At 40.8% G+C, this 27,376-nt stretch overlaps 1 protein-coding gene and 1 pseudogene across 4 annotated transcripts in view; one reads left to right on the forward strand and one right to left on the reverse strand.

The window, feature by feature from the left end:
- The window catches only part of dock3 (dedicator of cytokinesis 3), a 980,202-nt gene that overhangs the window by 430,269 nt on the left and 522,557 nt on the right, over positions 1 to 27,376 (reverse strand). For all 4 annotated transcript variants that reach the window (XM_043708482.2, XM_043708483.2, XM_043708484.2 and 1 more), the window contains exons 10-12: positions 24,779 to 24,860; positions 10,168 to 10,228; positions 2,434 to 2,581 (exon numbers count right to left, since the gene is read on the reverse strand). In XM_043708482.2, the coding sequence (XP_043564417.1) occupies positions 2,434 to 2,581; positions 10,168 to 10,228; positions 24,779 to 24,860 (291 nt within the window). The remainder of the gene's footprint in view (positions 1 to 2,433; positions 2,582 to 10,167; positions 10,229 to 24,778; positions 24,861 to 27,376) is intronic.
- Positions 15,277 to 18,885, forward strand: LOC148147992 (uncharacterized; annotated as a pseudogene).

Below are 27,376 nucleotides of genomic sequence, written 5' to 3' on the forward strand. Positions count from 1 at the left end.
CAGTACCTATGGCTTTTCCTCAAAGCCATAATCTTGTGCATTCACCCCTTCTTAATGTAAGGGGAGTGAGAAAGAGAGAGAGAGAAAGAGATCGATAAAACCCTTCCACAGTGAAATGGAGAGATTGGCAACAGCCCTCAGAGAGAGGATCAATGAACCACCTCAGTCAGAGAGAGAGAAGGAAAGAAATAAATTGGTACACTCCTCAGCACATAGAGGGATAGAGGTTAAGAAATCCTTCGGACATAGAGATAGCGAGAGGGAGAGAGACAGAAGAGGACAGAGAGAATGAAAGAGAGCGAGACAGAGAGAAAGAAATACTGAGAGAAAGGTAGAGGTATCAGTGAAACACTTCAGAGAGAGAATACAGACATCAGTAAGATCCAAAAAATCCCTCATCTTTGGAGATCAGTGTGAAAATTTAGTCATACGGAGAGTGAGCCACCTGCATGTTCAGTAGAAGAGAGCCTGATAATTTTTGTTTATCTCAGCACTGTAAATCTGTTTAGTGTTGAACACTCAGTACAACAATAAAGAATTTTAACAACATTTCTTAAGGTCAATCACAACAATCATTTAGACCGTATCTGCTGGTTTGGTGGAATTCCCACTAAGCCACCATATGAGAAAAATAGGGTTCAATGTGCACACCTAAATGCACCTGTGAGGTTTATTCATCAGTTTCTAACTGACTGATGGAGATGGTTGACTAGTTTCCAATTTGAACGTGTTTTCACTGTAAACAGTATGCGCAGGCATCACACAAACAGTCATAAACTATTCTGGGAATCTACTGGACGATGCCAGTAAAACAGTATGCTCAATCTCAGACGAAGTGAAATCAGAAAATGAATAATCTCTTGCTTACTTGTGTCTATCATTTGCTCCTTACGCGGTTTGGCACACCAGACTACATATTTGTTTTGGAATGTAAACTGGGAAAAAGAGAAGTTTGGACACTGCTGTATTGAAGAGAAACTTTTTCATAGTTCAAAGGTCAAAAATGAACACAGTGGTGTTCACTAATTGATTATGCAAAGTCTTATAACAGTTGGAGAAACTGAATTTGTTATTTGTATGAAACAAGCCGACACCGGGTACTCTTGGGCTACCTAGCAAAAGACATCTGGATTTTCAAGTTGCAGTTTGTCATTGACCTGCGAAGGGCAGTTTTTAAAAAAATTTGCTCATGGGATATGGGTGTCACTGTTAAGGTCACCACTATTACCCAGCCCTAATTGCCTTTTAATTGCTAGGCAATTCAAGAGGGCAGTTAAGAGTCAGTCGCACTGCTGTAGATGCAGTCACATGTTGACCAGCTCAGATGTCAGATTTACTTCCCTAAAGGACAATAGTGAACCAGTTGGATTTTTAATGATAATCAACAATGGTTCCATAATTGTAATTAGGGTAGCTTTTAATTCCAGATTTGTACTGAATTCAAATTTCACCATCTGCCATGGTGAGATTCAAACCTACATCTTCAGAATATTATTCTGGGTTCCTAGTCCAGTCCAGTGACTTTAACATTTTGCCACTGCCTTCCCCTCATGGTAAATGGTGAATATCAAGCCTGATAAAAATCTGGAATTAAAAGCTAACCTAATGACGACCATGTAACTACTATCTATTATAGTAAAAACTCATGTGATTCACTAATGTCTTTGGGAAACGAAATCTAACATCCTCGCCTAGTCTAGCCTACGTGTAACCCTACTTCCACAGCAATGTGGTTGATTGTTAACTGCTCTCATGACAATTAGGGACGAGCAATAAATCTCTGGTTTTGCCAGAGATGCCCAAACCCTACCAGGGGTTTGGACACATGTTTACATTTTTAAAAAGTAGTCTACTGCTTGCAATTCAGGTATATGACAATCCAACACTTAGAAGTAAAATCTCACTTCTTACAGAAAGATATATAGAAAGTGTGCTGCACCAACTCAACAAACCTCCTTCAATAGCACCTCCACATTCAGAAGAACAATAGGAACAACAAGGTGGGCATATCACGACCTGCAAGCTCCCTTTCAAGTCACACACCAAGTAACTTGGAACTATATTGTTTCTCTTTATCACTGCTGTTACTTTCGAATCCTTGAACTCCTTTTCACATGTGCTGCAGCACTTCAAGAAGGTAGACCACCAGTACTTGCTCAAGGAAAAATGCTGGTCCCAACTTGGACAAATGGTAAATATCTAAAGAAAATTGAATAACAGCATGTGAAATAACTCAGCAGAATTATATCTGCCTGTAAACAAACATTACAGAGAAGAAAAAGCCTTTTGATCCATTAAAACTGTCCCACATTACTGTGATACCCTGTGCATTACAATATACACATTCCTAACCACATCTAGAACCCTGTAAATTTCTGGGAGACTGCAGCCTGTAAATCAATCTCTTAGTAACATTGAACATACGTCACTTACGTGTAAACTTTCAGCACAAAATCCTTTTCCTCTCGAAGTTCAGCAATTGACGATAAAGCGTCCATCATACTCAGCACTGCACAACCGTATGGGCGCCGATACTGCACATGAGGAGGGCCTTTCTTCGAGTCATTCGATAACATCCGACCTTACAAGAACACAGGAATAGATGAACATAAATCTATAAGAAATACAAACAGAAGTTGGCCACTTGACTACACTACTCCATTATCATCCATATGTTTATCCAATGATCATTTAAATGCCCTTAATGTTGGCGAGTCCACTATTGTTGCAGGCAGGGCATTCCATGCCCTTACTATATCTGTCCTACATTTATCACCCCTCAATTTAAAGCTATGTCCCCTTGTGCTAGCCATCACTATCTGAAGAAAAAGGCTCTCACTGTCCGCTTTATCTAACCTTCTGATCATCTTGTATGCTTTTATTAAATCACCTCTCAACCTTCTTTGCTCCAACAAAAACAGCCTCAAGTCCCTCAGTCTTTCCTCATAAGACCTTCCTTCCATAATAGGCAAAATACTAGCAAATCTCTTCTGCACCCTTTTCAATGTTTCCACATCCTTCCTATATGATGGCGACCAGAACTGTACATAATACTCCAAGTGCGGCCGCACCAGAGTTTTGTACAGCTGCAACATGGCCTCATGGCTCCGAAACTCAATCCCTCTACCAATAAAAGCTAACACACTGTACACATTCTTAATAACTCTATCAACCTGGGTGGCAACTTTCAGGGAGCTATGCACATGGATAGCGCGATCTCTCTGCTCATCTACACTACCAAGAATTTTAGTATCAGCCCAGAATTCTGTATTCCTGTTGCTCCTTCCAAAGTGAAATCACCTCATACTTTTCCGCATTAAACTCCATTTGCAACCTCTCAGCCCAGCTCTGCAGCTTATCTATGTCCCTCTGTAACCTGCAACAACCCGCATTGTCCACAACTCCACTGGCCTTAGTGCCATCTTCAAAATTTACTAAACAATCCTTCTGTGCCCTCATCCAGGTCATTTATAAAAATTACAAACAACAGTGGCCCCAAAACAGAACCTTGCAGTACTCCACTAGTATCTGAACTCCAGAATGAACATTTCCCATCAACCATCAACCTTTGTCTTCTTACAGCTAGCCAATCTCTGATCCAAACTGCTAAATCACCCTCAATCCCATGCCTCTGTATTTTCTGCACTAGCCTACCATGGGGAACCTTATCAAATGCTTTACTGAAATCCATATACACCACATCAACCGCTTTACCCTCATCCATCTGTTTGATCACCTTCTGAAAGAACTCAATAAGGTTTGTGATGAACGACCTACCCTTCATTTGAACCGTGTTGACTATCCCTAATCAAATTATTCCTTTCTAGATGATTAGAAATCCTATCTCTTATAATCTTTTCTAAAACTTTGCCCACAGCAAAAGTAAGGCTCACTGGTCTATAACTACCAGGGTTGTCTCTACTTCCCTTCTTGAACAAAGGGACAACATTTGCTATTCCCCAGACTTCTGGAACTATTCTTGCAGACAATGATGACATAAAGATCAAAGCCATAGGATCTGCAATCTCTCCCCTGGCTTCCCAGAGAATTCTAGGATAAATTCCATCCATCCCAGGGGACTTGCCTATTTTCACACTTTCCAAAATTGCTAACACCACCTCCTTATGAACCTCAATCCTGTGTAGTCTAATAGTCTGTAGCTCAGTATTCTCCTCGACAATATTGTCTTTTTCCTCTGTGAATACTAATGAAAAATATTCATTTAGCATCTCTCCTCGGACTCCACACACAGCTTTCCACTACTATTGTTGACTGGCCCAAATCTTACTCTAGTCAATCCTTTATTCCTGATATACATATAGAAAGCTTTAGTGTTTTCCTTGATTCCACCTGCCAAAGACTTCTTATGTTCCCTCCTGGGTCTTCTTAGCTCTCCCTTTAGGTCCTTCCTTGTAACTCTCAAGTGACCTAACTGGGCTTTCATGTTTCACCTTTACATAAGCCTCCTTCTTCCTCTTGCCAAGAGATTCAAATTCTTTAGTAAACCACGGTTCTCTTGCTCGACCACTTCTTCCCTGCCTGACAGGTACATACTTATCAAAGACACGCAGTAGCTGTTCCTTGAATAAGCACCACATTTCAATTCTGCCCATCCCCTCTAGTTTCCTTCCCCATCCTATCCATCCTAAATCTTGCCTAATCACATGATAATTGCCTTTCCCCCCAGCTGTAACGCTTGTCCTGAACAAGGGCTTATGCCCGAAACGTCGATTCTCCTGCCTGACCTGCTGCGCTTTTCCAGCAACACATTTTTCAGCTCTGATCTCTAGCATCTGCAGTCCTCACTTTCTCCTGTGGTATATACCTGTCCGTTTCCATCGCTAAAGTAAACATAACCGAATTGTGGTCACTATCACCAAAGTGCTCACTTAGCTCCAAATCTAACCCCTGGCCTGGTTCATTACCAGTACCAAATCCAATGTAATCTAACCTATTGTTGGTCTATGTACATACTGCGTCAAAAAATCCTCCTGTACACTTTGGACAAAAACTGACCCGTCTAAACTACTCAATTTCCAGTCAATATTTGGAAAGTTAAAGCTCTCCTTAACAACAGCTCTCTGACCCAGCGGTAACCTGCACAGCTAACTGCCTCTGCAGTTTCAAGTATCTCAGTACATTGGAATATGTCTAAGAAAAGTTAACAAATAGTGAAATTCACAGCTGACCTTGGATAATCCTGTGAGAGGAGCTCACAGCAGGGTGGCGGTTTTAAAGTGTAACCTTACTCTTTTTTAGTAAATCTACAATAGTGAGTAGAGTGGGTTCTTTATCAATTATATGTTTTATTGAGATCTGCCACTTGATTAAAGTTTAAAAATACAAAAACATAGGTACTAAGTTTGTGCTATTTTCTGGGTCTGCAGATTGTTATGGTACATTTAGTAGAGTGATGTGCTCTTCCTGTCAGATGTGGAAGATTAGGGAGAGCTTCCATGTTACTGATGATTATATCTGCAGCAAGTGTGGTTGTGAATCCGATTGGATCTCATGGATTGGATGGAGCAGCAGTTAGAGACAATGAGGAATTTACAGGAGCTACGGGGTGTGATGGATGGCAGTTGTAGGAAGGGAGATAAACTCAAGGCACAGTCAGGTTACCTCCAGAAAAGGTAGGAGAGGGAAGCAGGTAATGCAGGAGTCTCCTGTGGTTATCCCCAACTCAAACAAGTATTGGAAAATGTAGGGGGTGATGGACTCACAGGGGAATGTAGCACTGGGAGCCAGATTTCTGGTACTGAGACTGACTCTAATGTAACTAGGGACATGCCAGGTTCCAAGCGATTGATTGTGATAGGGGACTCTCTAGTCAGAGGCATAGACAGATGTTTCTGTGGCCGACAGCAAGACATCAGAATGGTGTGCTGCTTCTCTGGTGCCAGGATCAAGGCTATCTCAGATGGGGTGCAGAATATTCTCAAAAGGGAGAGGGACCAGCAGGAGGTCACTGTATACATTGGAACTAACAACATAGAAAACAGGAAGCTAGACAAGAATTTAAAAAGGAGGTCCTTGAGGGTAGTAATATTTGGATTACTCCCAGTGTTACGAACTAGTAAGGGTAAGAATAGGAGGATAGAACAGATGAATGTGTGGCTGAGGAGCTGGTGCAGGGAAAAAGGGTTCACATCTTTGGATCATTGGAATCTCTTCTGGGGTAGAAATGACCTGTATAAAGAGAACAGATCGTACCTGAATTGGAAGGGGACTAATGTACTGGTGGGGAGATTCGCTACAGCTGCTCGGAAGGATTTAAACTTTGTGGGTGGAACTGGGGAGATAATGAGGAAAGAGATCAGTCTGAGACCGGTATAGTTAGGAAACGGGGCAAATCAAACAGCCAGGGCAGGCAGGGACAAGGCAGAGAATGAGGTAGGACTGATCAATTAAACTGCATTTATTTCAATGCAAGAGGCCTAACAGATAAGGCAGATGAATTCAGGGCATTGTTGAGAACATGGGACTAGGCTACCATAGTGATTATAGAGACATGACTCAGGGATGGACAGGACTGGCAGCTTAATGTTCCAGGGTATAGATGTAATAAGAAGCATAGAAAGGGGTGCGAGAGGAGATGGGGTGGCTTTTTTTGATTAGAGATAACATTACAACTGCACTTAGGGAGGATATTCCTGGCAATATGTCCAGGGAAGTTATTTGGGTGGAACTGAGAAATAAGAAAGGGATCACCTCATTGAGATTGTACTATAGAACTCCCCATCAAAACATTAGCAGGAAATTGAGAATAATAGAGTGGTTGTGGCAGGGGATTTTAACTTGCCAAACACAGACTGAGACTGCCATACTGTTAAGGGCTTGGATGGAAAGCAATCTGTTAAGTGTATACAACAACATTTTCTGATTCAATATGTTGATGTACCTACCAGAAAAGGTGCAAAACTTGACCTACTCTTGAGGGAAAAAAGCAGGGTGGGCAACTGAGGTGTCAATGGGGGTGCACTTTGGGGCCAGTGACCATAATTCTATTAGTTTTAAAACAGGTCCAAAAGTTGAAGCTCCAAGTTGCAGGAAGGACAATTTTGACACAATTAGGCAAGAACTTTCAAAGGTTGATTGGGGCATTTGTTCACAGGTAAATGGACAACTGGAAAATGTGAAGCCTTCAAAAAAGAGATAAAGAGAGTCCAGAGACAGTATGTTCCTGTTAGGGTCAAGGGCAAGGCTAGTAGGTGTAAGCAATGCTGGATGAATAGCGAAATTGAGGATTTGGTCAAGAATAAGAGGGAAGCATATGTCAGGTGTAGACAATAGAGATCGAGTGACTCCATAAAAGAATATAAAGGCAATAGCAGTATACTTAAGAGGGAAATCGGGAGGGGAAAAAAAAGACATGAAGCAGCTGTGGCAAATAGGATTAAGGAGAATCCAAAAGGATTCTACAAATACATTAAGGACAAAAGGGTAATTAGGGAGAGAATAGAGCCCCCTAAAGATTAGCAAGTCTGCCTATGTGTGGAACTGTGGGAGGTGGGGAAGATACTAAACAAGTATTTTGCATGAGTGGTTACTGTTGAGAAGGACATGGAAGATAGAGAACATGGAGAAATAAATATCAACTTCTTGAAAAATGTCCATATTTCAGAGGTGGTGGTGCTGGACATCTTAAAATGCATAAAGATGGACCTGATCAGGTGTACCCTATAACTCTATGGAAGTGATTGCTGGGTCCTTTGCTGAGATATTTGTATCCTCGATAACCACAGGTGACTGTAGAGCTGGAACACTGGAGGTTAGCTAACATGGTGCCACTATTTAAGAAAGGTGGTAAGCAAAAGCTTACTGTATATCAGTGAGCCTGACATTGGTGGTGGGCAAGTTGTTGCAGGTAATCCTAAGAGATAGGATTACATATATTTGGAAAGGCAAGGACTGATTTGGGATAGTCAGCATGGCTTTATGCATGGGAAATCGTGTCTCACTAACACGATTGAGTTTTTTTGAAGAAGCAATGGACTGATGAGGAGAGAGAGGTGAACATGATCTACATGGACATCAATCAGGCATTTGACAAGGTTCCTCATGGTAGACTGATTAGCAAAGTTTGAACACATGGAATTGGGTAGAACTAGCCAGTTGGATACAGAACTGACTCAATGGTAGAAGACAGAGGGTAATAGTGGAGGCTTGCTTTTCAGACTGGAGGCCTGTGACCAGTGGTGTGCCACAAGGATCAGTGTTGGGCTCATTGCTTTTCATCATTTATGTAAATGATTTGAGGAGGTATGGTTTGTAAATTTGCAGATGACACCAAAATTGGAGGTGTAGTGGATAACGAAGAAGGCTCCCTCAGAATACAACAGAATCTTGATCAGATGAACCAATGGGCCGAGGAGAAACCGATAAATATAAGACGTTGCATTTTGTAAAGGCAAATCAGGGTAGGACTTATACACTTAATGGTAAGGTCCTGGGAAATGTTGCTGAATAAAGAGACCTTGGAGTGCAGGTTCATTGTTCCTTGAAAATGGAATCACAGGTAGATACGATAGTGAAGAAGGCATTTTGTATGCTTGCCTTTATCAGTCAGTGCATTGAGTATAGGAGTTGGGAGGTCAAGCTGTGGCTGTGTGTGACATTGGTTAGGCCACTTTAGGAATATTGTGTACAATTCTGTTCTCCCTGCTAAATGAAAGATGTTGTGAAACTTAAAAGCATTTAGAAAAGGTTTATAAGGATGTTGCCAGGGTTGGAGGTTTTGAGCTATAGGGAGAGGCTGAATTGGCTAGGGATATTTTTCCTGGAGTGTTGGAGGCTGAGTGGTGACCTAAAAGAGGTCCATAAAATCATGAGGGGCATGGATTAGGTAAACAGATAAGGTCTTTTCCCTGGGGTGGGGGAGTCTAAAACTAAGGGGCATAGCTGTAAGGTCAGAGGGGAAATATTTAAAAGGGACCTAAGGGGTAACTTTTACACACACAGGGTGGTGTGTCTACGGAATGAGCTGCCAAAGGGAGTAGTGGAGGCTGGTACAATTACAACCTTTGAAAGGCATTTGGATGACTATATGAATAGGAAGGGTTCAGAGGGATATGGGCCAAGTGCTGACAAATGGGATGCGATTAATTTCGGATATCTGGTCAGCATGGATAAGTTGGACCGAAAGGTCTGTTTCTGTGCTGTACACCTCTATGATTCTATGACTCTCCTGCCAATCAAATATCCTTCTAAAGTAGCTCAAGTGCATTCAATAGCTTAGTGTCCACTGCTTTCTAAGAGAAGAAATTCCTTATTATCTCTTGTCATATCATGTTTTTAAACTTGATATTTATGGGCTCTTCATCCTGTGCCCGACAGCTCAATGAGTGCGTTATTATAAGCAAAGACATAATGAAACTATTGCTAAGCATGACCCTAATTGCGCATGTCATAATACAGGGAAGCCCCTTCTTACAATAAAGCCTGACATGGATTCAGAAACTGTAAATTTGGAAATGGAGATAGTAGGGAGGGAGAGATGGTGGAATGGGATCTGAACCAGAGCTTGTAATGGTTCAGTATTTTTCTGGAGCTGGGAAGACTATTCAGGTCATTCTACCTCTATAAAAAACGATTAAGACAACCTTTTGTATTTTTCCCTCCGTTACCAGCAGTGTTTCCTTTAAGTATTTTTGCTCAGACTACTTGTTGATTGGAACCAGAGCATGACCAAAGTTATTGTGCACGATGGTATACCCATTTGTCCCTTAAAATTGCAACTATTATATTATGAGGGCCCCAATTGCACATGCATGGAAGCACTTTGCTTCCTGAACACAACAGGTGTAAGCTCTTTTCAAAATGTCTAAGCCTGAATGTGGTCACACAGTAAGTCAATTGCCCTTGCTTTACAGCCTTTAACACCCCATTAATATATTAAAGTCTCGCCTTCCCATCATCCACCCATGAAACTGGCCCTTTACCGGGTACTTCAATGGTATTTTACAGATCCTCAGCAATTATAATCCACAATAACATTCAGAATGTATTACTTCAGAATAATAATGATGCTTGGTTTCTGGGCTGTATTTTCTATGTCAGAGTCTTATTCCGAGTGGAAATTGAAAACCTGTCCGCCTTGTCTGATAGCATGTGAATGAATTCATATTCAAGCTCATAACAGTCTATTGTTAAATATCAAGGGTTTACCTATTCGTATCACATGAGCAACTATGTAGAGATCTCGCTTCAGATCCTTATTACTGAGATCCTGAAAGTCCAAACATAAAAACAAAGTTGACATGAAAATGAGAATGAGAACTACAGGAAAAAAAAACTATAGTTAACATCAGAATGTATTAGAGGCCGAAAAGAGGCAATTAATTCTGTATATATTAAATATCTTCACTATTATCAGCATTATCTCATTAAACATTTCAAACTGAAATGAAAGGTTTCACATGAAAAATCATTTTTTTTCCACTTATCAGCATTAAGTAACTAGATTAGTTAATGGTTTGGAACCAAGGAGACATTATTTTTTCTCACGATTGTTTGCAATTTATCTAATGATGTTACCAAAGATGTCCCATGACATGTACACAAACAATACTTCCTGAAACATGCTTATGCCAACATTAATCATCTATAAATCTCTTAATGTGTAGAATTATACCAGAGTTTGTATGAAACCTTTTTGTAGTGGGGAAAATGTTTTATCAATATTTCATGAGCACGGTTTGCTGCTAAATTCTTTGAAATATGTTCTTAACGTAAAAAATTATTCTTAAAAACTTAATTTGGCTACTACTTCCTATCCAATGCCAACATTTTAACATTCAAAAGAAAACAAAATCCCTATTTCACAAGAGCATAATCAAGTCTATGACAATAAAACATGATACCAGAACAGTTGGAAAGCATTAACAGGATTGGCCAAAGTCAGCATAGGTTTATGAAAGGTAAGTTATGCTTAACAGATGGTTCTCCTAAGCACATGTTGCTACAACACAAATTGGCTATAACACAATTACTGAATTCAGACCGATATTTGTAGAACACGAGCTTTCCTTACCTGTACTAGCTATAACACAATACTGGCCCAGTTAGTTTAAATGGTGCTGGCATTGCATGATTTTCTTCTAAAGCGAGATCGCATAGGAACCGAACTATGGCATTATAAGAGAACTACATGTGTTAGAATCTTTTTTGAGGATGTAACTAGTAGAAAAGAAAAGGAATAACAAGTGGCTGTGATGCATTTAGATTTTCAAAGAACTTTTCATAAGATCCCACTTAAGTGGTCAGTGGAAGCAGAGTCTTTGTGTGTACTTAAGACTGAGATAGATTCTTGATCCATAGGGGAATCAAGGGTTACAGGGAAAATGCAGATGAGTGGATGTGAGGAATGTCATGATCCTACTGAATGGTGGAATAGGCTCAAAGGCTGAATGGCTACTCCTGTTCCTACGATCTTATGAGACATTGTGACTGGTAGCTAGGAAATAGGCTCTGTGCAAATGAAATAATACTTGTGTGAAACATAGTTAAAGGGCTGTGAGACAGCTGTGCAAGCAGCAGCATGGACTGACACAAGGAGTTAGGGAATTTCAGATCATACATGAAATTGAAGCACAGGCAGGTAAGGATCAGGCTGAGGTCCCAGCATAGGAGATATACTCATGAAAAAGGTAACACTGGAAGATAGGATTCATGCCAACCTGAATAGAACCTTTTGAACTGATCTTGATAAGTGATGTATGCACCTGAGTATACATGAAAGGGAAATGTCTTGGAAGTACTGGTCACAGTTTGAACATGTTACTAACTGATTTGTTTTATAGCATTAACCATAATCAACTGGTGAAGATTGAAAGGTCATTTGCTTACAGACTGTAGGATGTTATTCACCATATTGATAGTCAGTAGTGTCAGGGTTTGGGGAGGGCACACAGTCTAGATTTCATCAAGAAACAGGAGCTCCCAAAGAAACTATGGTGCCACATTCTAACCAATTTCTAGTGACAGGGACAAGTTCCAATGTTCTGTACAAGGACTGGCAGCTTTGCCCACGAGAACATGAAAGCACAATCCCACCCACCATTGCAACAGTATCAATGAATCAGGGAAAAATACTGAGACCACAAAAAATTGACCTCATCTGACACTCAGCCTGCTACCAGAAAATGGACTAATGTTGGTCATCAATTCCACGTCCCTGCCTCTTCCTCATAATCCTTGATTCCCTTACTGTTTAAATATATCTCAGCCTTGAACAGATTGAATGACCCATCTCTACAGACATCTGTGGTAAAGAATTCCATAAATTTTGAGAGAAAACTCTCTTCATCTCTATCTTAAATGGGCAACCTATTATTCTGAGATTATGCCCTCTGGTCCTTGGCTCTCCTGCAAGGAGACACAACCTCTCCATATCTATTCTGTCAAGCCTCCTTATGCTTCAATAAGTTTTTGACCATTCCCTTTAGAACCTGTCTGTATCTTTTTGTAAACTCTTTCTGCATCCTTGCCACTTGTCTGCCCAACTATTTTTGTGTTGTCTGTAAATTTGGTTGTTGTACATAAACTTTCTTCACTCAAACTATTATTATACATTGCAAATAATTGTGGAACCAGTACTAACCCTTGTGACACTCCACTAGTTATGGGTTGCCATCTGAAAAATGCACCCTTTATCCCAACACTCTATCTTCTTTTAGTAGCCAATCCTCTATCCATACTAATATGCCATTTCTAACACCGTGTGCTCTTATCTTAAGTAGCCTAACATGTGGAACCAACTGGAAAATCAGATATATTACATCCATTGCTTCTCCTGCTATCTTATTTGTAACTTTCTCAAAGATTTCTAAAAAAATTTTCAGGCATGATTTCCCCTTCATGTAGCTATACTGACTCTGCTTGATCATTTCTAAATTCTAAATTAGTTGACCTAATTTTTGTCTTCTCCCTTTTTACTTAGAGATGGTACTTTGGCAGCTTTCTAATCCACGGGGACTTTTTCAAAAGCTGTGGATTCTTGGAAGATTACTACCAGTGTACTGCAGCTACTTCTTGCATTCCATTTGCTGCCTTAGTATATTTTATAATTATTAAACTTATTTCTGCTCTTCATTTGGCTCCTTGATTATTTAGTAAATTTGGAATGCAATTAGTGCTTTCTCCTGTGAAGACGGATGCAAAATATTTATTCAACTCCTCTGCCATTTCCTGGTTCCTCATTATTATTTCACCTGCCTCATTCTCTAAGGGGTCAATGTTCACTCTGCCCTTGCTCTTCCTTTCTAGATATTTAAAGAAGCTCTCACTGTCAATCTTGATAGTACAAAAATTATATCTTCTCTGTCTCTTTTTCTGGTCATTTTTTTGTTGGTTTTTAAAGCTTTCCCAATCCTCTGGTTTAGCACTAATCTATGCCACAATGTATGTTTTTTTCTTTCAATTTGATGATAGCATTAACTGCCCTTACTTATCCTGGTTCCCTTATTCCATTTCCGAGAATCCTTCTTTCTCACTAGTTTATTGATATGAGTTGTAGAATATCTTCCATTTTTTTCTCAAGTGCTGTTAAACTCCTTTCTCAGTTACTCCAGCTAGCTCTGCCCTTATTGCTTTGTAATTCTCCTTATGTAAGCTTAGCATAGTTGTTTACAACATAAATTCCTCCCTCTCAAACTGAATGATAATTTTCATTGTGTTATGATCATTTTTTCCTAGAGGATCTTTTACTCTGATATCATTTAATAAAACTTCCACATTACATATCACCAGATGCAAAATAGCCTGATCCCTGGCTGAATCTAGAAAACTGTCCAGACACATACTTGAATTTTTCTTCAAGGTTACCTGATAATCTGACTATCCTCATTTACATAAAGATTAACGTCACTCATAATTAATGTTTTGCATTTTGCTTAAACATGATCTTATTACCTCTTGATTTACTCTCAGTCCTACTGTATAGCTACAGTTTTATAGCCTAATTAATACTCCCAATAGTGACTTCTTCCTCTTGTTATTTCCTATTCTCAGCCATATGGATTCTACATCTTCCGATTGAAAATTATTTCTTACATCATACCTATTCCTTCCATATCCAGCCATGCTTCTTTTCCTACCTCTTCTTTCAAAGATTAAGTTTGCATCTTTGGAAAAACAACTGATGACACAGGTTGAACAGTCTAACAGTTGGTTGAACAGTTGGTGCAGCTAATCACTGCACTCTTTGCTTAGAACACCTCCCACCGTGTACATGGCAGGTACTCATGTGACTCAGCCAACATTGTCTATCTTATACGTTGCAGGCAGGGATGCCCAGAGGCATGGTACATTGGGGAAACTGAGCAAAGGCTACGACAACGGATGAATGGGCACCGCACAACAATCAACAGACAGGAGGGTTCCCTCCCAGTTGGGGAACATTTCAGTGGTCCAGGACATTCAGCCTCGGATCTTCGGGTGACCATCCTCCAAGGTGGACTTCGAGACAGGCAGCAGAGGAAAGTGGCTGAACAGAGGCTGATAGCTAAGTTCGGTACCCATAGGGAGGGCCTCAACCGAGACCTTGGGTTCATGTCACATTACAGGTGATCACCATTGCACTACACATACACACATAGATATTCCTACACACACACACACTCTCACATGCACACGGACACAAATACACACAGACGCGCACACAGACACCCACACACACCCTTATAGACACACAGACTCCCACACATGCACCCCCTCACAGACTTAAGACACTCTGCACTCAACACACACACACACACTTTCTCACACTCACAACCCCCACCCAAGACAGACACACACACAGACAGACAAAGACCCACATGCACACATATATATTGTGTGTGGTGAATTTTTTTGGTACTTTCAGAGTTACATTGCACTTTGCTCAAAAACCACATAGATTCATGTCGAACTCTGAGCTCAAAAACTGCATGAATTTATGTAAAACTCTGTTATTTCACTTTTTAGATTGGAATCAATCTAAACATCAGGTCATAGACAGAGAACACAGGGGGCTAACACCTTCAACATATTGTCTAGCTATCACCATTGTTAACAGCTAACCCGAGAATGCAACTTTAAAAAAAAGGGTTTTGTGATTTACACATGAAAGAAGTGAAACTATCACTGTATTCTAACAGATGAAAGGCTTAACAGACAATCAATTCTTCAATGTATAATTTCAGTTACATCACACTGCAAATTTTTGCTATAACTTCTGTGTTACGATCGAGCCCTCCACAATCACCTCATGAAGGAGCGTCGCTCCGAAAGCTAGTGTGCTTCCAATTAAACCTGTTGGACTATAACCTGGTGTTGTGTGATTTTTAACTTTGTACACCCCAGTCCAACACCGGCATCTCCGAATCATGACTACTATCGACACCACTAACTGCCGGCTTAAAGTGGAGAGGATCTCCAAGAAGATCGCACATATCGACACAGACATCAAGTTTCTGCAGGAATGCAGGCAAGCAGGAAAGATCCCGAATGGATTACGGATCACGAACCCACTTAGGTCGACCTACAACACAGACTACGCAGAGAGACTTTGCCACCGCACCTCTCGTAAACTTCTCAATCATCTCGTGCACCAACTCTACAGCAGGCGCCACAACCTTGAAATTCAGATGGAATCCACACTCACAGCCTGCACACAGGATACATCAGTACAATTACGTGACATCGCCAAACAGACAAGGCAACAAAACTACACCACGTACATGCACGCCAAGAACTAAAAACTGGAGAAGCTTGGCATTCTCACCAGTAATAGCAAAGCCCGCCCTGGAACCACAGTAGACATTATCACTGCGGGGAACTCTATTGTCAACTTATCGGACCACACCCTTCGACCGGAAGAGATTAAAGTCCTGAGTAGGGGTCTCAACTTCTGCCCCACCACCAAAATGGACCCGTTGGTTCTGGCAGCAGACACAGAGGAGTTCATCAGACGAATGAGACTCCGGGAATTCTTTCAAGGTGCTGACAGTGATCCCACTGATGAACTAGAACAGTCATCACAGGGATCTGTAGAGGAGCGACCAAAGACGGTGTCAACATGGACCCCACCGGCGGGCCGCTGCCCTGGGCTTGACATGTATGCTCAAACTGTCAGGAAACATATAAATGCCAGATTCATCAGCCGTACCCATAAGGTAGAGCAAAACATCACCCGTTCCCAATGCAATGCCATCCAGGCTCTCAAAACCAATCACAACATTGTCATCAAACCAGCAGATAAAGGAGGAGCCGTTGTCATTCAGAATAGAACAGATTACTGCAAGGAAGTGTACCGACAACTGAACAACCAGGAACACTACAGGCAACTACCAGCTGATCCGACCAAAGAACATATCCGAGAATTAAACACACTGATCAGAACTTTGGATCCAGTCCTTCAGAGCTCCCTACGCGCCCTCATCCTACGTACTTCTTGTGTAGGCGACTTCTACTGCCTTCCAAAGGTACACAAAGCCAACACACCGGCACGTCCCATCGTGTCGGGAAATGGTACCCTATGTGAGAATCTCTCTGGCTATGTGGAAGGCATCTTGAAACCTATTGTACAGGGGATCCCCAGCTTCTGTCACGACACTGCGGATTTCTTACAGAAACTCAGCACCCATGGACCAGTCGAACCAGGAACATTCCTCGTCACAATGGATGTTTCCGCACTCTACACCAGCATCCCCCACAATGATGGCTTCGCGGCAACACCAACAACTGCCAGTCTCCAAACACCATCCTACAACTCATCCGCTTTATCCTCGATCATAACGTCTTCACCTTTGACAACCAATTCTTCATCCAGACACACGGAACAGCCAGGGTCCAAATTTGCACCCCAATATGCCAACATTTTTATGCACAGGTTCGAACAAGATTTCTTCTCTATGCAGTATCTCCAACCGACATTGTACACCAGGTACATTGATGACATTTTCTTCCTCTGGACCCATGGCGAGGAGTCACTGATAAAACTACACAGTGACATCAACAATTTTCATCCCACCATCAAACTCACCATGGATTACTCTCGACTGTCTGTCTCATTCTTGGATACATGCGTCTCCATCAAGGACGGACACCTCAGCACCACACTCTACCGCAAACCCACAGACAACCTCACAATGCTACACTTCTCCAGCTTCCACCCAAAACATATTAAAACAGCCATTCCCTATAGACAAGCCCTACGCATACACCGGATCTGCTCAGGTGAGGAGGAACGTGACGGACACCTGGAAGTACTCAAGGATGCCCTCACAAGAACGGGGTACAATGTTCAACTCATCGACCGCCAGTTCCGACGTGCCACAGCAAGGAACCGTAATGACCTCCTCAGGAGACAGACACGGGCTGCAATTGACAGGGTACCCTTCGTTGTTCAGTACTTCCCAGGGGCTGAAAAATTACGCCATGTTCTTCGTGACCTGCAACACATTATCAATGGAGATGAGCACCTCACTAAGACCTTCCCCACACCTCCACTACTTGCCTTTAAACAACCGCCAAACCTCAAACAGATCATTGTTCGTAGCAAACTGCCCGGCTCTCAGGACAACTCCATACAACCCTGTCACGGTGGACACTGCAAAACGTGTCAGATTGTGGACATAGATACCATTATTACGCGTGGGAACGCCTCCCACCGTGTACATGGCAGGTACTCATGTGACTCAGCCAACATTGTCTATCTTATACGTTGCAGGCAGGGATGCCCAGAGGCATGGTACATTGGGGAAACTGAGCAAAGGCTACGACAACGGATGAATGGGCACCGCACAACAATCAACAGACAGGAGGGTTCCCTCCCAGTTGGGGAACACTTCAGTGGTCCAGGACATTCAGCCTCGGACCTTCGGGTGACCATCCTCCAAGGTGGACTTCGGGACAGGCAGCAGAGGAAAGTGGCTGAGCAGAGGCTGATAGCTAAGTTCGGTACCCATAGGGAGGGCCTCAACCGAGACCTTGGGTTCATGTCACATTACAGGTGATCACCATTGCACTACACACACACACACAGATATTCCTACACACGGACACACTCTCACATGCACACGGACACAGATACACACAGACGCGCACACAGACACCCACACACACCCTTATAGACACACAGACTCCCACACACGCACCCCCTCACAGACTTAAGACACTCTGCACTACACACACACACACACACATTCTCACACTCACAACTCCCACCCAAGACAAATACACACAGACAGACAGACAAAGACCCACATGCACACATATATATTGTGTGTGGTGAATTTTTTTGGTACTTTCAGAGTTACATTGCACTTTGCTCAAAAACCACATAGATTCATGTCGAACTCTGAGCTCAAAAACTGCATGAATTTATGTAGAACTCTGATATTTCACTTTTAGATTGGAATCAATCTAAACATCAGGTCATAGACAGAGAACACAGGGGGCTAACACCTTCAACATATTGTCTAGCTATCACCATTGTTAACAGCTAACCCGAGAATGCAACTTAAAAAAAAAGGGTTTTGTGATTTACACATGAAAGAAGTGAAACTATCACTGTATTCTAACAGATGAAAGGCTTAACAGACAATCAATTCTTCAATGTATAATTTCAGTTACATCACACTGCAAATCTTTGCTATAAATTCTGTGTTACGATCGAGCCCTCCACAATCACCTGATGAAGGAGCATCGCTCCGAAAGCTAGTGTGCTTCCAATTAAACCTGTTGGACTATAACCTGGTGTTGTATGATTTTTAACTCTTTGCTTAGGGAATGGGTGGACTAAAATACTGGCTGGTCAATTATGCCACCAGAACCTTTAACACAGGAATCTCAGATGTAAATTCAACTGATTTGACAACTGTGACCAAAAAGTTTGGATTTTAAGTTCTCAACTTAAGAAATTTCTGGCAAAGGAATAAGGGATCCAAGAGAGACAGCTGGGCATCGATCAAACACTGACATAGGTAATTCAGAACTTGGCCACTGCATTGGAGAGCCATGCATGAACTATTGACGATTATTAACGTTTGGAAAAACTTCTCAAACAACGAGGTAAAGGATGATGTCTGCAACACCAATGGATCATAGATAATTGATCAGTCAAAGAAAATCCTGAGATAAATTTATACAGGTGAAGTACCTCTTTTTGCATAACAAATACACACCTGCTTAGCCTGTCAGAGCACAGACAGCATGGCCTGATTACCAACTCGGGTTTAACACATAAATAAACCTGATGCAGGATGTACTATCACTAACAATGTGTTAATTGGCATTGAGCTGGCAATCCCAGTTATACCACAATCAACATCAATTAAGACATTTTAGAGATTACAGAATAGGTAATTAGGGGAAGTTATTATGTAAGGTATCATAATGTAACACCATATGTACTAGATAGAAAGTAATAAAATAAGCACCACTTTAGATAGATTGTTGGTGTGTCCATATACAATATATAAGGCAGAGGAAGCAAGGTGCAGGTTTAATGCAACAGTCAATTATAAATGGAAGAAATGTAACCAATAATGGACCAACTCATGTTGGCTATTTGCATACATGCAGATATTGCATTACATCAGAAGGGCAGTACCAATATGGGAACAATCAATCTTTTCCTATAACCTTCCATGCAGTTTATTCATACCCACAGTTACCGGCAAGGGTGGGCAAGGTAGAACTGGTGGAAATCTATAACAGAGAAACAAACAACATACAGGCGAAAGAAGATGTTAAGTAAAACCTGACACAGTATCTAAACCAGTAAAATATATGTAAGTTAGTGCCAAAAAGCCAAGAGAAAGTGAGGATTGCAGATGCTGAAGATCAGAGTTGAGAGTGTGGTGCTGGAAAAGCCCAGGCAGCATCCATGCAGCAGGGGAATCGAAGTTTCGGGCAAGATCCCTTCATCAGGAATGAGGCTTTTGAGCCGAGGGGGCTGAGAGATAAATGGGAGGGGGATGGGTCTGGGGGAAGGTAGCTGAGAGTGTGAGGGTGGATTGAGGTGAGGGTAATGGTGATAGGTCAGAGCCAGGCCTGGGAGTGGGTGATAGAAACAAGGAAGTAGCCTAGACTGCAAAATAACCAGGATAATGGGAGGCCTTGGGAGACACAAACGATCCTTGTATGCACTATGTATGTATGTACCTATTTATGTACGCACTATAAGAAATAAGTAAATTAACCCTGGGAAATCTGATCAAGATATGAATTGTAAACTCACCAGTTAAAATTAGGTACATGATCTAAACTGTATAAAACCTGCAAATTTGTGGATTTCTGCAGAATTTAGTTTTAGACGGTTGCAGCCAAGCCACCTTGTGTTCAGTTGAATAAACAATTGTAACTTGTATTCGAGTTTCCTGATGTTTATCAAGTTGTCAAGTTGTCTGACACCATTTGGAACATATGAGATCCTGAAAGATCTCCACAGGTTAGATGTGGAGAGAATGGTTCCTTTTTTGAAACCACAGAAATAATACAGCACAAAAGGGGACTACTCAGCCATCTTGTCCATACTCACCCAAAGAAACCCAAATACCCTTTATAATCCTTTCTTCCTGCACACAGTCCACAGCCCTGCAACTAACAGCACTTAATGTGCAAATCTAAGTACTTTTAAAAGATTTCAGCGTCTCTTTTTAAATGAATATGATTACTACATTGCTGCATTCCTGTCTACTCTAGTTTTTCCCCTCACAATTTTGTATTCCTCAATCATGTCACCCCTTGCTTCTCTGTTCTAAGGAAAACAACGCCAACCCCCCAATCTCTCCTCGTAGCTACAATTCTTAGCCTTGCCAACATTCTAGTAAATCTTCTTAGCATGTTCTCCAGGGCAATTATGTCCTTCATGTAATGTAGTAACCAGAGCTGCACACATACTCTAGTTGTGGTCTTATCAGTGTCTATACCTCTGCCAAGGACAGAGTGAATTCCATATGTGTTCTTTACAACTTTACTGTCAGCTTTAGGGACCTGTGCATTTGCATGCCAAGATCGCGCACTTCACTTACCCGTCTCAGTGCATTCTGGCTTATTCTATATTCCCTTTTACTATTTTACCTCCCTAAATGTATTACCTCACACTTATCAGAGTTGAACTCCATGTGCCACTTTCCCCCCCACTCCACCAATTCTTGTATATCATTTTGGATCTTGCACTGGCAATATCCACCACGCAGGCCAAGTTTTGTATCATGTGCACTTTTCCCATTGTGTGCCTCACATTCAGGTTTACATTGTTAATTTATAAAATAAACAGCAGGGGCCCCAACACTGAGCCTTGTGGAACGCCACTTTAAACAACTTTGCATTTGTAAGGGCAGTGATTGACTATTACCCTTTGTTTCCTGTAGCTAAGCCAACTTTGGATCCAATTCGATACATTACCCTGCACTCTATAGGCTTTCAGTTTTTTGAACAGACTGCCGTGTGGGGCATTGTCAAATGTCTTATAAAATAGGCAGACAACATCCAGTGGATTACTCTCATCAATCCTTCTTGTCACTTCCTTAAAGAATTCAATCAAACTTGCAAGGCATTGCTTTCCTTTAAAAAAGCCATGTGAACTATCCCTGACATTAGTCTATGTCTTCCTAAGTGGCAGTTTATCTGATCTCTCAGGATTGATTTAAACAATTTGCCCACCACCAAAGTTAGGCTAACAGGTTTATAATTGTTTGTCATTTTCTTTGTATCTTTTTTTTAAACAATGAACCACAATTGCATTCCTCCAATCCTCTGGCACCTCGCCTGTGTCTAATGAAGATTGAAAAATAATCCTCAGAGATCTACTACTTCCTCCCTGACCTCCTTCAACATCCTAGGGAACAATGCATCCGGTCCTGGTGACTTATGTACTTTCTCTCTTTTGATTATTTTGTCCAATATTTCATACTCATCCTGGATTACTACATTGACGTTGTTCTTTTCTGTTGTGAATACGGAGACAAAAAAAATTGAATCAAAATTCTTCCCATATCCTCTACATCTTCATATAAGTTTCCTTCATCATTCCTGATAGGAAAGATATCTGAGAAAGATATATTCACATTGGAGACAATCTAGAAAATATACACAAGTCAGATACCAGGTATGGAGGGACTGTCTTATGAAAAGATTTTAAATAGGTTGAGCCTATACTCCATGGGAGTTGAGAAGAGTGAAGGGCAACCTTATCAAAATAGACAAGGTTCTTAGGAGATTTGACAGGTGCAGTGGTAGGATAAAAATTACATTTCCAAAACAAGCCATTAAGGATTAATCACTAAGTGTTAATTGAATTTGGTAATGAGCAAGTGAAATAAAGTTGAAAAGTACATGGAAACAGACCTAATGGAAAAACAGCCTGTTTAGACTGAGAGGTAACCATGTGACACTAAATTGTCTGTCTTCTTGGGCTGTCACATGGAGCAACCTGGATAATCGAATGTTTTTCTGTATAATAGAATGTTTGAAAAAGTACTGGAAGTATCAAAAAATGGTGATACAGCATGTAATCTTTGACTCAATAGTACTAATATCAGGGACTTTGCCCCAGTCATTGGACTTCACTGCAGGCTGGGATTTGTGACTGTAAGAAGGCAATGAGACTGGTTGTCAACTTAAAACGTGTGTTATTTGCTGTTGGACTTCGTGACCAAGTTTCGTGAATGGTGCCAGGATTCTCAAGTTCTCCACCTGGGCAGAAAGGCATGTGACCTATTGGTATACATTTACTGCTTTATATATTTACTGCTCATTTGCTACTTAACATATAAATTTACTACTTAATATATATTTACTGATTAATACCCTCTTTATATCCCACTAGCAAATTATAACAATAGGGTAGATGCAGAATGGCTGTTGCCCCTTGTGGGAGAGTCTAGGAAGGAAATAATCTCAGAATAAGGGGTCACCCATTGACAAAAGAGGAGGAATTTCTTCTGTTAGAAGGCAGTGAATGTGTGGAATTCTTTACTGTAGAGAACTGTAGAGGCTGGGCTGTTAATTATATTTAAGACAGACGTTTAATTTGAAGGGGTATCAAGGGTTATGGAGAAAAAGCAGGAAAGTGGAGTTGTGGATTGCCAGATCAGCCATGATCAAACACTGAACTACACTAATTCCATTTACCTGCACTTGGTTCACAGCCTACGATGGAATGACATTTTTAAGTGCTCTCAAAATGTTTCTTTAATGTTGTGACAATATCTGTCCCCAAAACCCTTTCAGGCAGTTCCATATTTCTACCACATTGAAAGAAGCAGCAATAACTCTTTTTGGAATAAACTGATTCTTGAGATGAAAGGGACAGCAAGAAACTGTTACAAAAGAAGTTACAGCAACATGTGAATTGACATCCCTGGGAAGAAGGAGCTACAGAAACAATGGAAACAAGCTGTTTCCTGGAGAGGAGACAACACTTAATTATCTGTTGTCTTGTGACAAATGGGCAATTAGACTTGCCTGCAGAAGCAACGTTCTGAAGTAAATGAGTAAATTGCAGGAAAAAAGCTATATGTTATACAGACAGCTAACCCCGAAGGTAACAAGGGACAAAGAGTTACTTTTGATGAGAAGACAAGCTGCAGATGTGAAATCAATGTTGGGTATGAAAAAATCTATCATTTATCAATAATGCTACAGTAAAAACCTGAAAGACAGAAAACTGTATAAGAATCCAACACCACAACAAGTCAACAGCAGAACTTTAAAGAACAACACTGCAGAAGGAACAAACTCTGGAAACTTCCTATTGGTTGTTAACCTGGTCAGATTTCACCATTAATTGTGTAATAACTAAGTTGGGTTGCAGGCTTATATTTGCTTACTTGAGAAGTCTTAGTAAAGTTTAAATTATTGTTTCAGTATTTGATTATCTGTGAGATTTCTTAATAAGTAGCTGAATTTAAGGTAACTTGTGGTGATTTACCCTCAACAGCTCATTCAGTCAAATCCTGGCTTAATGTCTAGGGCAATCACCCTCAGCACACCTCTTAAGTTCAGCTTGTTTGTCCATATTTGGACTAAGACTGAAGGAAGGTCAGGAGCTGAGCGACTCTGGTAGAACCTATACTTAGCATCAGTGAACAGGTTATTGTTGTGCAAGTACCGCATAGTCGTATTGTTGATAACCCGATCTGTCACTTTGTTTATATAGATTGGGACAATAATTGGCCGGATTTGATTTGTTCTGCCTTTTGTGGATAGGACATATTTAAGAAATTTTCCACATTTATGAATGAGTGCTAGTATAATAGCCTAACCTAACCTAACAGCATGCCTAATAAGAAAAATGATTGAGAAAGATGAAAGAAAAAGTATTTTCTTATGTTGTTAATGTCTAATTTGTAGAGTACCAATACACTTTATATTCAAATTTGATGTTGTGTTTCTTGTGTTAATAGTTTCTTAATTAACATTCTCATTATCCTGAGAGGAGAAAGAACATCGCTGAGGGAAAAGCAGCTCCTTTTGTCCTCAAACCTAAATATTTATAGAAACTGGCCTCTAATAAACTGATATGTTTGATGCAAGATTTAACAAAAATCTTTCATGACAATACCTTCATACACAGAATTCGAGATGCCGGTGTTGGACCGGGGTGTACAAAGTTAAAAATCACACAACACCAGGTTATAGTCCAACAGGTTTAGTTGGACCTGTTGGACTATAACCTGGTGTTGTGTGATTTTTAACTTCATACACAGAGTTTAAATTCATTTACAACTTAAGGAATTGAACTTCTTTTAAAAGAATAAAACACTGAAATGGCATGCAAGGACTTTACCGTAAATAATGCACACATCCGATCTATTTTCTCAGGGTTTCTTGGCATTCCATTCTTATTCAGCCTCACCATAAACCTCTCACTGCGAAAGAAAAGAAAATGTAATTAAGTATTTTTTAGGGGAATACATCTAAGTCAGCTTATGAATGTCTTTTAGCAAGTTTGCTTAAGGGAAAGATTTGTTCAGACATAATCAGTTCCAGTATTGTCAGAGATTAGATAAAATATGACTTCCACTTGAACCATGAGAAACATCAAACTGCAGAACTAAAGATTTTGTCCATACACTTTTGTTACATGTGCAGAGAATATTTTGAGCTGTGTGACATAAAAGATGGGGTTCATAATTTTGTTAGGTATGCCTGTGTTCTGATTCTATCAAAATTAGCATGGTTATTTGTATATTCATTGTGTTTTATTATATAGAGGTTAACATAAACCGGGCATTCAGATGAGCCCCTGCAAAAATTCAGAGACTTAAACTTTGGTTGTTGGGTTAGGAGGTGTATGCTTGCACTGTGTCATTTTAAAGGTAATACTAAATGCATAAGGAATGGCTCCAGTTCTATCCTTCACCAAATGGTTTCTTGAATAGCACAAATTAATTTGTACGAAAGGTTACAGAAGTTTAAGTAAATATTTCCTCCAGACCAAAGTGATTTCCTGCAATGTTTTATTTTGCTATAAAATCATGTTTAAGGTGCCCACAAATCTAGCCAGGCATCTAGATGAATCAAGCATCGTCATGTGTTTCTGATAATTGCAGTAATTTGGAAGCCTTTGAGGAATATCAAAAAATTGTGCTGCTTTGCTTGGGTACAAAGGCAGCAAATAGATGCATATTAAAAGAGCTTGAACCTAATTTTTTAAATGTGTAGGTAAATGTATATGGGGACGCTGTGGAATCCCCATCATAGCAGACTCTGAAAGAATTGCCAGGAAATTGTAGATTCAAACTGGCAATTCTTCTATTACTGGAACTCCAAAAGTCTCCATTTAAATTGGAAAATTCAGAGGGTTCTGTTGAAATTAATAGGTACTCAGGAAAAGTTTGTCTATTAAATACAGCAATTACTGTAACAAGGTCAGTCAGATGGACATCATTGAATATGAGTTCCCTGATTGGAGCTGTTAATCTGGTCCAATCAGGGAGCTCTGGCTAACAGCTATAAACAGAAGTCTCTTGCCTTTTAAATGCTGTAATTGTACCTGCTCCACCACTTCCTCTGGCAGCTCATTCCATACATGCACCACCCTCTCTGCATGAAAAAGTTGCCCCTTAGGAAAAATAAACAGGAGTCTCAGAGGTTCTGTTCACTCTGAGAGCTGACACTGATCCAGCTTCCTCAGAACTAGGGATTCTTGGCAGCAAGATACTGGCCTCTGTGAAGTTATTTCAGTGGCGACAGGACTGGAATTAATGATGTAACCATGTAAAAGCACCTACTAACCAAAGCCCAACTGGACTTCAACAAACACTACAACTGGTTTTATCATTGGAAAATGTGGCAAGTGGAGCACAAGTAGCAGGGTATTCCAGTGGAAGTGTACATCCTCATTAATTTGGTTGACATTAATTTGCATAGCCTCACTCAGTACATATCCTGAACAGAGGGACTCTAGGTCAGCCCACAGCAAAGTTCTAAAACAAAGCTAAGCCTTGCCAAATGGTTAAAATTTTCTTCTGGATCTGGGCTGCAAGCCAAGTGTAGTTGCTGCCAGTATGCGGACTTGACACAGAAGGAGTCTCACAAGGCCTAAATGGAGTAAGAAAACTCCAGTATTCATTACTGGAGGAAATCACCACCAACACCTAAAATATTTCAAAAAAGCAGCAGCCTGTTATAGCCAGAAAATTTTCCCATCCTCAATCTTGGATTACCCAGAATCCCCAGATTGGAGGCCTGTGACCACAAGTATCAGTGGCGGGTCCACTACTTTTCGTCATATAAATGATTTGAGTGTGACCTTAAGAGGTATAGTTAGTAAGTTTGCAAATGACACCAAAATTAGAGATGTAGTGGACAGTGAAGGAGGTTACCTCGGATTACAATGGAATCTTGATCAGATGAGCCAATGGACTGAGGAGTGGCAGATGGAGTTTAATTTAGAGAAATGCGAAGTGCTGCATTCTGAGTCAAATAGTGCAGCACAAACCCCTGCTAGGTCTGCATAAAGAGGACAAGGCAATGCTGCCCACTGCTTCAGGTTGAATACAATGAGAGGTTCTAATACTAAGTGCGTATGATTACATGTTGTAACGCTGTCCAGGACAGCCAGGTAGCAAATGCCAATGGATTGAGCTGCCTTCCGTTGGCAGATACACCACCAGTGGCACTGTCACTGGAAGAGTCCACAATGTTTTTAAACTTTCTGGACACACTTCCAGTCACAGCTGGCAATATCAGACTCTGGACGCAAAAAGATCAGGTCATAGCAAAACCGAAACAGCTGGTGGTGATGGGGGATATCAAAGGGCCATCACAACCAGAACTGAAACCTTTTTGGATGCAGAGAGACCAGATCACCGTAGAGACCTGGCAAATTATTATGGCGAATAAGAGTGATTGTCCTGAGCAAAGGCTGCCTTCAGATACT

The sequence above is a fragment of the Chiloscyllium plagiosum genome, unplaced genomic scaffold, assembly GCF_037043375.1.
Source record: "Chiloscyllium plagiosum isolate Xiang-an unplaced genomic scaffold, Cpla_swu_hap1 HiC_scaffold_14, whole genome shotgun sequence".
Taxonomy (NCBI): Eukaryota; Metazoa; Chordata; class Chondrichthyes; order Orectolobiformes; family Hemiscylliidae; genus Chiloscyllium; species Chiloscyllium plagiosum.